Source organism: Manis pentadactyla, chromosome 1 (assembly GCF_030020395.1).
Source record: "Manis pentadactyla isolate mManPen7 chromosome 1, mManPen7.hap1, whole genome shotgun sequence".
NCBI classification, from domain to species: Eukaryota; Metazoa; Chordata; class Mammalia; order Pholidota; family Manidae; genus Manis; species Manis pentadactyla.
In genome coordinates this window covers 92,353,467-92,365,994 of record NC_080019.1, presented here as the reverse complement: position 1 = coordinate 92,365,994, position 12,528 = coordinate 92,353,467, and the positions used below count along the sequence as shown (strand labels likewise).

The following is a 12,528-nucleotide window of genomic DNA, read 5'->3' as shown; positions in this document are numbered from 1 at the left end:
AAAAACCTAACATGGAATCAGGGAGACCATCATTCAGTGAGTATTTACCATCTAACAGGTCTTCACAGTGGGATCTCTTTTGTCTGAGGTTCTATGCAGGGTCCTAACATTGTTTCTAATTCTATGAAAGTTTTGCCAGAGCTTGTCATTAGAATGCATACTTTTGGTCAATAGAATGACTATCACACACATGCAAAGTTCATCTAAGAAAACTGACATTTAAAATTATAAATATTTACCTGTTGTTTGGAAAAATGTTCTCCAAAATCTTTACAGTAATTAAGTTACTGAATGTTAGTTTCTTGTTTATGTTTTTCTGGGTTTTTGAAGTGTTAACATGAGACTGTAACATTTCATTACAAAAATAAAGAGACTTTCATTTTAAAAAGTCAATTATATTTTACAGTGACACAAGCTTCAGTTGTCATACTAGTAGTCCCTAAACTTGGTTGTGTGTCAGGATAGCAGAGGAGCTCTTAAAAATGCAGATGGCTTCCTGGGTTTTACCTTTGACCTCATGAATCAGAAACTCCACAGCTGGGCCCAGGAATCTGTATTTTTAAAAAGCTCCTCAGATGGCTGCGGAGCTGAGGCATTTGCCCTTGAACTGGCATTCAAGAGCTGGTGACTCAGAAGCAGTATGTGCAGGCTTAGCTTCTCCAGGTGTGGAGAGACACTCTCTCTCTCTGCTGCCATGCAGGCGATAATTCTAATGAGGATAAATAACCACCTCTCTAAAGTTAGCTGCTGCCCAGTAAATTTCCCCAAATGCTAGAATCTGTAGTCTTGCCGCTCTGATTATTTTGATAGGAGCTACTGAAGTGTTTTAAAAAGGATATTTGGTATCTGTGCTGGAAGGGCTCTCTCTAAGCCTTAGCATCCCAGCTGAGGACGGCAGTCAAGAGGGCTTCCGAGAAGGCCTGGGACTAGCCTCAGGCCCAGTGTGGAAACGGGATTAGTTGGTGCTCCAGCCACCCTGAGGCTAGAAATAGGCAGGAGATGAGACCATCAAGTAATCCTTCCTAGGTGAGAAGAAGGCCAAGCACCCTCACGGCTCTGATAAGATGCCAACCATTTGTAGGAGCTTAGGTCTAAATGTTAACAAATGTCTTCCAAAAACAGCATTTTGTATGTTGAGACAGCGGCAGGCAGGAAGAATGAGGCTAAAGGGCTCTCAGGGATGGTTAGGTAGCCACTTGCAATTTGCATTCCTCTGCATTCTTTCAATTCTAGGCATAGTTTTTAACATTTACTTTTACTGTTGGGTCCTGATTGCATATGGAAATTAGGGTCCCAAGGCTGAGGCTGAGCTGACTCATCCTTCCAAGCTCACACAGAGGAAAAAGGCACAGCCTAGCAGCCTTTTGCTTCCCCTGCTATTGCTACTCTTTATCTTCTGGGAAAGGAAGCAGATGGTTAAAGAAACAGACATTCCAGTGGCTAAAAGGACCTGGAGACAAATGTCCTTTTGGTTCAGTTTCCTTTATCTGATCACCTACACATTTTTTTTCAATTACAAAACCTCAGGTTTATTTGACAGATTTAAGTTGAGGAAAAACCAAAGCTGATTAATTCATTTCTGGAGTTTCAAGGGATTGTTTATCTTACAGCTGACTGGAGCAAGTACACCTGAAACCTTATCCCTGCCCGTTTGTCCACCCGTCCAATAACAACATTATGCTCAGCGCTGGGTAAGCAGAGACAATGAATAAGAAATGGTGCCCCTTTTAAATTTTTTCATCCTTGCAGGGAAGATAGGACCCTAAAAAATTATAACAAGGCATTTTAAATGCTAACACATGGGTACAACACATTAACTTTGAAGCTTCAGTTGATACAGTATAACTGTAAGAGCTACACTGTTGAGCTAGACTGCTAGGTTCAAATATTATCTCTTCCATATATCTTCTGTATAAACTTGGGCAAAATATTAACCTATCTGTGCCCCAGTTTCTCATCTATAACAGAAGGATAAGTGAGGTATCTACTTAGAAGCTTCTTAGAAGGATAAAAATGAGTTAATATATATTTATTTCAAAAACTCAGAAATCATAGCCCAAAAGGCAAAAATAAAATCAGGAAATTTGCACAAATATTTCTAATTTCTACCCAGTGTCATTCTTGAACCTTGTCTACATCTTTTACCTCCAGCCTCACAAGGACCACGCACCTAGCTGCTTGTAACAGCATGAAGATGGTGGTAGGTACACTGGTCATAAGAAGGGATTCCTTGTGAGAGAAGGGAGATTACCAAACTGCCTCTGGACTGGTGTTTCTATCCCTTTTTTAGGGTCATGGATTCTTTTGAGTATCCATTCATTGATTTAATAATTAGTTAATAATTAATCAGTGAGCACCAACTATGTGCTAAGCCATCCTAATTATTGTAGGCACTCATGGAACTAAGCAAAGATTGCTGCCCTTGTGGAGCTCATATTATGGGGGTGGAGGAAATAGACAGTAAGAAAGAAGCATAATATGCAAGTAAATTTTCTAACATGTAAGAACCGATACATGCTTTAGAAGAATAAAAGGAGTGGGAGAAAGAGTGTTAGGAGAGCTGGTGGGGTGGGAAGGGACAAGGTATAATTTAAAAATAGGGAGATTGGAGTAGCTCTCATTGAGATGGTAAAATTTAAGCAAGGATATGAAGAAAGAGAGTTGGCTGAAGAGACATGAGGGATGAGTGTCTGAAGCAGAGGGAACCACCAATGTTAGGAGAGCATGCCTCAGGGGTTACCAAGGGGTCAGTATGGCTGCAGCAGAGCAAGGCAGCAAGTGGGAGATGAGGTCGAATGACCCGTAGGAAGCTATCCCCCCTTTCTCTGGAGCAGAGATTCCCAAACTTTATCATGCTACAGGGCTTGTAAAAAACACAGATTGTGGTAGCCCCAGCCCCAGAGTTGATAACATTTTAACAAATTCCCAGGAGATACTGATGTGGCTGATCTGAGGATCACACTTTGAGAACCTCTCAAGGACATATGTAGCCTATTTTCACGTTTTAATGGTGTTCCTGGGCTCTAAAGTCTATCAGGGACCACAGCTTAGGAATCCTAACCCTAGGAACCCTTGGACTGGGTCACTTATCCACAGACTGCCCTTCACTGGCCTCATCTTTCCAGCCAGGCAAAGAGCATGATGCTGACCTCTAACTCAGGTTAGGCTGAAAAACCTCTGATAACGTTCCAGATTTAACTTTTCTGCCACCATGGTGGCTCTTTAGCTCTGCTATAATCACAATTGAGTTTATTCCAGTCACTGAATAAGAATTTGTGGAGGGCTTTGTTACAAACATAAATTTGGGCCTCTTCAAAGATAATGTTAAGAAGCACTAAAAGTCTTTCCATAGGGTACAAAATTGGCTTGACTTAATACCTTCTAAAACAGCACATGGCTCTTCCTGTCTCAGGAGGGGAAGATTCAAGACCTGGAGTGCCATAGCATATCCTCATCAGGACAGTATTCAGATGTTAAGGAAAAGGAGACAACCAATCCTCTAGGCCTCTAAATAACAAAAGATTTTTGTAACTATTTTTAAAGAGAAGCTGAGGTAGCACGTGAAAAACCAAAATGGCCTGGCAAGTATTTGTTGTATAGAGTGAGTGGGGAGAATATTAAGTGGAAAACAGAAAAATATGAAAGCTAGAATCAGATAACTTAATCATTGCAAGATGAGGTCTGAATTATGTGCCACCTAACTTTGTATTTCCTTGGTTTTGCAAATTAGATTGGAGTTTGATCTATAGGCTGGACATGGGCAATTCTGCATTACTGGCACACCTTAGAGAAAAGGTACTCAGCGAGAGAATAAAGAGGCACCTGGCATGTTAAGAATGAAAATAATGAGGATACAGATATGCTCCACTGGGCAAGAGAGGACAACTGGGGAATGATTAAAAACAGGTACACAACGAATGTAATCATTTCCTATGACAAACACTTACTGTTCCTACCATGGAGAAGCCGAAGCAGCCGAAAGCATTCACTGACTCAGAGACACTGATTTCCAAGTATGACTGACTAAGGAATACCAGGCCTTAGGGAGACTTAAATTATAAAGCAGTGTCTCATACTTTGGAGCAATTACCAAGTCATTTTCAGAAACGTGTTTCTCTTCATTTTTCTCTGCTTTATTATCCTTTGGGCTCAGAGATACTTCTCCTTTTCCTGTTGAAGTCAAAGCAACTATACACTATCCACTTCAGCTAAGTCCGTGTCCCAAATAGGAGGATCACTTCCTAATGAAAACATTATTCAATCAATTGGACTTCTTTGTAGATTTGAAATATTCACCTACAAGAAGTCAATTTGGTGATTCAAAAACATTGCTCAACTTGGGGCTGTGACATGTGGGTTAGAGATTTTGCTAGGTTTCATGGCCATGTAATCTTGGGAAGGTCACTTACACTCCCTGGAAAATCTGCCCAAATGATTCTAGTTAGAGGGTTGTTGGAATGTAAATGTTGGCTTGTGTAAATGTGTTCTTAAACCCTAAAGTGCTGCATAAATTGCTTGATATTAGTATTATCCACACATGAGGATCAAATTCTTACACGGTTTTACAGGTATTTTGCTGAAGGATGCACAACTTTTCAATAAATCAACTTACTTATCAGTGAAATATTGCCTTAAGAGTAAAAACTGAGTTAACCAGTTGCATGGTGTGCTTACTGGTTGATTAAAACTGAATATAGGCCCCTGTATCAGAAAAGAACAAGTGACAACTCTATCAATTAATGTTAATTTGCATTTAATGTGCTGCCCTGAATTAAAATTACTTCCCATGAGTTAAGAATAATCGCTGAAAATTTTAAGAGCACACTTTTTTCCTTAAAAAACTAAAATGAAAAAGTATACTATATATATTGTATGTGTATTTTACAGTCTAGCCCTGATCATTTCAGTCTCTTTATTTTTTGACACAGGTAATTCAGACTCAGGGTCTCACTTAAGCTACCATATGATTAATCTTCAGAGCATAACTATAAATAGACCCCTTATTTCTGAATTTATAAATTCTTCTTGTTTGGTCAAATTTTCTTTTTTTGGTCATATTGGAAAATTATCTAGATAATCTAGTCTAGTTAAAACTATCTATATAATTGGTTGAATTTCGGCTTTGCATGTGGATTTTTGACTTCACGAATAATACTCCAAATACTTAAAAATATAAGGCTAACTGTTAAATATGATCCACAATTCAGTTTTAATTTACATACTAAAGTAATGGTTTCTCTAACTCACAAAGATTTTATATAGGGAGAAAACCCTTCAACACAGCTTCATTTTCCATATAAACACAAATTCATAAAAAGAAAAGAATAAATGAACCCTATGTGACTAAGTTGGTTGTGGTACAAATAATTTTTGAAAAGCTAAGTTTCATTTTGAGATAATTGTAGATCCACATTCATTGATTTACATGTTGATCCCTCAGCTAATACCATGAAGTCTTGATTACCGTAGCTAGATAACAGGTCTTGAAATTGGGTTGATTCTGGCCTCCCACTTGTTTCCTTTCAAAATCGTTTTAGATATCTGAGTTCCTTTAGCTCTCCATATAAATGCTAGAACAATCCTGCAGCTGGGAGTGGAAGTCTTGGCTCCTACCCTGGGTCCTCTGCTGTCTTAGGGAGAGGGAGGGGAGCGCTAGCTTCTGCTTGGCAGGATGAAGCCCCCACTTTCTTTGGCCTCCTCTAACACTCTGGGGTGAGGGCGCCGGACTTTTCTTACAGCCTCAAGAGAGTGAAAGTCTGGCTCCCCCTTCAGTCTGCAGGCGTTAGGGAGCAGAGGGCCAGTGTTTTTTCAGTCGTGTCTGGCTGGAGCAGAGCAGTTATCATCAAGAAGTGTTTTTTTGCCCCTTGCTGGCCCTTTGCTAGAGAGAGCAGGTCTGTGCTGAGACTTTCTCGGCCGGCACCCATTGGTGGTGCGGGTTGCTGGTTTCAACTCCAGGTCTCGGATGTAGGCGGCACAAAGAAAACACAGGCAGCTCAGGGCTGTGTCTTTCTGTGGGTCCTGGGGTCCCTAGCCACTCTTCCTTCTCTGTTCTTTTCAATGTCCTTTTATGTTTGTTTAATGAGTAATGTCCAAGAGCTGTTGTTGTACCTATAAGAAGGGATAGGGAGAAGTACATCTACTCCATATTACCAGAAGCAGAAGTCCTTCCCCAGTAATTTTTAATATTCATCTACAAGACGGTGCTAACAACATTGCTTAGATTTTAACACGAATTGTAAAGCGGAGGTGGAAAATTGGGGTGAGGCATACTCCAAGGCAGGCTCTGTAGGGCAGTGGGCTGAAGTTCTAAAAAGGAACAGGTTTCAGAAAGCCCTGCCACCCTACCCATGAGATGTGGCGTGGATGCTAAGTTGGTTCACATTTCTGAGACGTGCCACAGAACATGGAAAGTGCTTAGGAAGGAATCTTGCCTTTGACTCTCTTTCTGCCACTAATTTTGATTCAGGAAGAGAAAACAATCTCTTAGGGAAGTTCAAACTGAAACCCTGAGCCACTGATGAAGCCATGTGGAATCACTGGCACTTAGGACCATGTCTCAGCTCCTCAACAAGGTGGCCAAGCTGTGCTGCTCTCCAAAGGGTGGCAAAGGGTAGCATCTGCTGAGGCTCCATCATGACCAGATTGAATTTCCACAGAAGAGAGCATCTTTTCTCTAGTCTTATCTTATTATTTTGTTGTTGCTGAAAATATTTGATAACATTTGTGGCACATTCTGTATTTCATCCAGTAAATATTTTATGAGACCTCTCAATAGCCTTGTAAAGAGAAGGCCGTAATTATTCTATTCTGGACTGCGTGAAGCAGCCCCCACTCTCACCAACATGGCTCAGCACAGGCACAGTCAGCACCTGTGCCTTCCGCTAGTGGGAAAAGTTCCTCTTTTGTCATGTAAGTTACAGTACAAGCCAGAGCGAGAGGCCCTATGTCTGCAGGTTCTAGAAATGGCTGGCACTTATGGTACTTAATTAATAGCCGTGATAAAGTAGGGCTCTGGATTTTCAGGCTGTTCCCCAGATTCCTCAAATTGGATTCCTGGTAGAGCCCTTGGGATAAAGTTGCTATTTAATAGATGGATGGATGAACACATAGATAGGATGATAATGTGGACCTATGCATAATTTATGAATATGGAAATTTGCTGCAAGAGTGGTATGTTTAGACCATAGCAGAATCTTAAATGTTTTGAAATGTATAGTAAGTTGGACTGCGTGCCTTCAATATCCTGAAGATCAGCCAGTTTTTGCTATTTTGACAAGCTCGTTTATAGCTGTATTCATCAAATCTAAGCATAAGTTATTTTGTATTGTAGACAAGAAGTATGTGGGGGAAAAAACTGCAATTATTTCCATTTCTTTTTTTTTTTTCCTTGCCCTCATTTTCTATGTCCTTCAGTTCCTCCATTGATCTAACCTCCAAGGTTAATGTTTAAGAAATGAAGGAAAAAAAAAAAAAGGAAATTCAATTCTATCATCAGCCCCATTTAAAAATGTGCTTCTTAAACAAAATAGAAGAGTCATGGAATTGTTTGGAATCAAAGTTTAAGTTATTAGACTCTTAAAGACCCAGTTCAAAGTCTACTTCTAAGGAATTCCCCCCGCTCATTTTGAGCTAAGGACCTTACCAGATTATAGTTATTCCTTCCTCTTAAGCCCTATTAATACCACCACACAAGTGATTTTTATCATTTCCTCTTTAGGATGTCTACCATTGGTGTTCACCTCTTAGTTCTCTGCTACATTGTGAGCTCCTGGAGTCTAGACACATTTGAGTGCTCCCATAATGCCTTGCATGTAGCAATGTCCCCCCACATATTTGTTGAATACATCTGTGAATAATTTAAAAGGCAATTCAGCCCCAAAAGATATTTTAAGTCATTCAGACATACTATGCTATAGCTAGATTTAATTCACTTATCCAGATTTTTAACCTTTACATTCATTAGTTCATTATATTCATTATTCCTCATGTGCCAATTAATAGGGGGAATTAACCGAAGGCCATGAAAATCTCTTGAATTAGAAGGAGAATTTAGGAATCTGGATATTTGTAGCCACAAAGTCTGTTTATATGACACTGACTCTGTGCTGAAATCAGAAGTATTCCACTTAAAAATAAATGGTATTTTTTTAACCCAGTTTTTGGCATTGTGATATCAAAATAATAAAATCCTTTATTTTATATTCCTGAGTCTGTTTGTACAGTGATTAAGGCATGCAACTGGTTACCATTTAATGCAAAACTAATGAATTATGTAGATTAGTGCTGACCTGTGGAATGTAGTAGACAGAAGGACATCATCTCACCAAGATGGCTGCATCCTAATTCCCGGCACCTGTGAATGTTATATGCCGTGGCAAAAGGGGCTTTGTAGCTGTGATTAAGTTAGGGATCTTGAGATGGGAGATGGGCCTGGGTTATCTGGTGCCCAAAGTCATCACGAAGGAGAAGGACCAGGGAAAATTTCCTAGAAGCAGACCATGGCCTAGGTCTTCAAGAGTAGAAATGAAGGAGTTAGGAGAATCAGACTGACAGGAGATGTGATGAAAGGGTAGCAGTGTGTCTTGTTGGGGGCAGGGGGAGGGACTGAGAGGGAGAGAGGCTGATCTATCTGGTGGTGCTGGGCTGCTGGCTTTGAAGTAGGGCCATTAGCCAAGGAATGCAGGTGCCTCTAGAAGCTGGAAGAGGCAGGAAACAAAATCTCCCTTAGATCTCTGTTGACACCTTGATTTTAGGATTTCTATCTTCCAGAACTGTAAGATGCTAAACTTGTTTAATTTTAAATCACTAAGTTTGTGACAGTTTATTACAGTAGCAAGAGGAAGTGAAAAAAGAAACAGTGTGAGCTGTAAATATGGACCACATATGGATTTTAAAATTTTCTACTAGTCACATTAAATAGAGTAAAAAATAAGAGGTAAGATTAATAGATTAATTTTAATAATCTATTTTAGTTAATCCAATATGTCCAAAATATTTCAACATATCATCCCACATTTTAAACTTAGTGACATTTTATATACTTATTCCTTACTAAGTCATCAAAATTCAGTGTGTATTTTTTAGTGGTAGCACGCCTCAGTTTGGATTAGCCACACTTCAAGTGTTCTGTCACTGTGTGCTGCTGGTGGCTATCATATTGGATATAGCCCAGGCCTAAATTATTCAAGAATAACCCATCTTGCCTTAGTCATTTAGGTCCTTGTCTCTCAAAGTGAGGTTCACTGACAAGTTTGTTGGGTAGAGTCTCAGCATTTACCCTCCCCCCACCTATCTATGGAAGCGGAATGTTCTTTTAACAAGAACTCTGGGTGATTCATATGCTCATCAGATTTTGAGAAGCAGTGCTCTAGATACTGGATATAACTTTTTTTTTTTTTTTTTTAGTTTTCAGATTTCAACTTTTTAATCAACTCTATGAAGAACATCCTAAACACTACATGAAACACAACAGAATATTTTTTTCTTCCAGTATTAAAAAAAAATGACATTCACAAATATTTTTAAGCAACTTCTATATAATCAGGGCAGTGATGTTGAGTAAAACACACCTCTAAGTTATTCTTGATGTCTTGTTTGGAAACTGCTTCCTAACCATGATAAACATTGTGTACAGGTTTTTTAAAATGTCCCTAGATACACATTATTAAAAAAACAATCCGTCTGGCAATTTTTTCTTGCCAGAACCAATAATCCTGAGAGCCCAAACTCAAAAATTGGGAAAATGAAAAACACCCAGACTCTACAAATGTCCCAGAATTTGTCTTTCTTTACATGGGAGAAAAAAATTTTTTAAAACACATTAACTTTCCAAAAGGTCTTTAACAAACCACCTTGGGAGCTCAATTCAAAAACAAAGTTGGTGTACTTAAGCCAGACGTTTTTCAGTGCAGCTCCAAAAACCTTTATAAATATAGCCATTTGGAAGGACGATCCTGGATCAGAAGTTGTTTTATTCCTTGTGTATAATTAGGTGCACATGCTCATCTCAGTTGTCGTAATTGTCTCTGTAATTTCCTCCTGAGTAGCGGTCATAACCACCCTGGCTTCTGCCACCATAGTCTCTGGACCTTCCATATCCGTATCCATATCCTCCAGGTAGACTGTCATACCTGCCATTCCCATAGCCCTGGTCCCCACCACCTCTAGAGTAGCTGCGACCACACCCAAGGGGCCCAAAGGCACCCCCTCTGGTTCCACGGGCAGACTTGCCTGCGTGATCAACACGGATCTGGCGACCATCCAGAGACTCTCCATTCATGGCTCTCATGGCATCTGAGGCATGCTCTGGATTGGTGAAGGTGATGAAGCCAAAACCCCAGGATCGCTGAGTCTCCCGGTCCTTGACAACGACCACCTCAGAAATAGGCCCGAAGCTGCTGAAGTGGTTTTCCAGAGCCCGCTCATCGGTGTTGAAGTTGAGCCCTCCCACAAAGAGTTTCCCTTCTTCAGAGGACATGGCAGTGAATTGGAGTCCTGGAAGTTAAGAAGTAAAACAGCCCCACAGACCGCCACCGCCGAGGAGCAGAGAGACTGGGAGCTGGATATAACTTTTTTTGTGCTTGAATTATCCATGTGAAAGCTTGTTTAAATATTTTGTTTCGAGGACCTTTTTCTCAAATGATCAGTACTCTCTGGTGATTTCTGTGTAAAATCTTATCTTGCTGTTGGGAAAATCTAGGATTTTTTGTGGAGAATTCTGCTATTCATTCAGTCCTTCACAGCGAAAAACCACTATTAAGGTAATTATTTGCAAAGGTATGAGATTTGGTCTCCCTTCTAGCTGCCTTCAAGGTAGAATTTGAAGTGAATTTTTTTTTACCATAACATGGTAAAATGTTGAGTGAGCCTGTTCAAAAGTGCTATGGGGCACTGAGAGGACTTGGGCCATGAGTGAGACATGGGAGAACAGCCCCCCTACCGTTTTCCCTGCTGGTGTGGAGGCAAGTCTGTGAGAAATCTGTGGGAGAGTTTCATCACCCACCCCCACTGTTCATACTCATAAAAAGAAATTGTCAATAATGTGAAGGCTCAAATAACTGCACTTTTTTCTAAGTTCCTTAGAAAGCCTATAGTCTTTCCTCAGGATTTCGTGATTTTCAGACTTTGAGATGGGTCATTCATCAGTAAATTAAGCACAGTACATCCATCCGGGTGTTCAGAAATGTTAGTGGGATTATTTGACAAAATGAATGTCATTTAAAACGTTAGGGGAATTTCAGCAACCGGCAAGAGGAGGGGCAGAGTGTCATCACAGAAGGGTCCTACTTTACCCTTCGCCTGGTAATTTGTCTATTTTTCCTCTCTCTCTCTCTCTTTTAGTTGTGGGGTAAGGAGCTGGGAAAGGAATCTTTAGCTGACAGTGGGGAAGGAAAAACAAGTTGTATGGTATTTTGTAACACCTGAAAAGAGCTTTGGAATAATGACAATTTTATCATTTAATCATGTGACCAAGACACTGAAAAGGGCTGAGAAATTCTAAAATTATAATTAAAAAACTAGTTCTGTTTTTGGTGATGTTGTAGTCTAGATTTTATAGATGTCCCTTTCAACTTTTACAAAGATGTACTAAGATGCAAAAAATATTTTCACAAATGTGTCCCTGAGGCCACAGCAACTTAAGGAAATTCCCAGGGGCAAAATGAGAAACAAAATGGTAAGTGGTCAGAGGAAGCTGCAGCTGCTCTCAGGGTACAAGCCTACGTTATGGATGAGAGTACATGTTCACACAGACGCACCAGAAGGGAAAAGGAGGCAAAGCTTTGGGTCCATCTGAAATCACCAGTTGAAACTGAGACCCTTTCATAAAGCCAGGATCACAGAAGGGTAGACTACAAAATTCTGCAAAGTTTTTCTGCCAAAAAAGGCAACACAGACTAACTGGAATACCACATGGAGAAAATAAAGAGAATAGGGGACAATTAGCATTCAAAAAAATAAATTGACAATGTTGCAGAACTGATAAACAAACTGGACCCTCAGAATCAGGAACCACACAAATCCAGGCAGATAAACAATAATGAATCCATATGTAGACACATTAAAGTGTAACTGCAGAACATAAAAGACAAAAGAAAAGATTTAAAAAAAGCAATAGGGAGAAAAGATGGATTATTTCAAAGGAATGGCAATCAGATTGACAGCAGAATTCTCCAGGGTAAACATAGGAGCCAGAAGACTGTGGTCAGAGTACTGAGAGAATATACCTATCAACCTATCATTCAAGAAAAATGATGTTTTAGTCATGTTATGTAAAAAAAAATCTGTGAGGCAATCTCTAAATGAACTCCCAAAGAACATACTCTCTTAAAAATTAAATTGAACCTGAAAGAACAAATGGAAGCATGGGAAGGACTAATGAACAGAGGAGTTTCCAAACATGAGATTAAATATAAGCAAATACTGATTGCATAAAACAGTAACAAAAATTATATTTATAATGACTTTGTGGTAGAGAAAAAATGGTGGAAAAATACTGAAAAGCAGTAACATGTGGAAGGAAAGAGGAGG

General features: G+C 39.7%; 1 protein-coding gene across 1 annotated transcript; it reads right to left on the bottom strand.

Moving 5' to 3' along the window:
- Window positions 1-9,386: 9,386 nt before the first annotated feature.
- LOC118921941 (RNA-binding protein 3-like) lies at window positions 9,387-10,571 on the bottom strand. Its single transcript, XM_036904090.2, has one exon. It carries the CDS (start codon window positions 10,475-10,477, stop codon window positions 10,007-10,009), a length of 471 nt encoding a protein of 156 aa, XP_036759985.1. The 5' UTR covers window positions 10,478-10,571; the 3' UTR covers window positions 9,387-10,006.
- Between the last annotated feature and the right edge of the window lie 1,957 nt (window positions 10,572-12,528).

Coding starts and splice junctions, on each gene's coding strand:
- LOC118921941 (XM_036904090.2), bottom strand. CDS start 10,477: ATGTCCTCTGAAGAAGGGAAACTCTTTGTGGGAGGGCTCAACTTCAAC.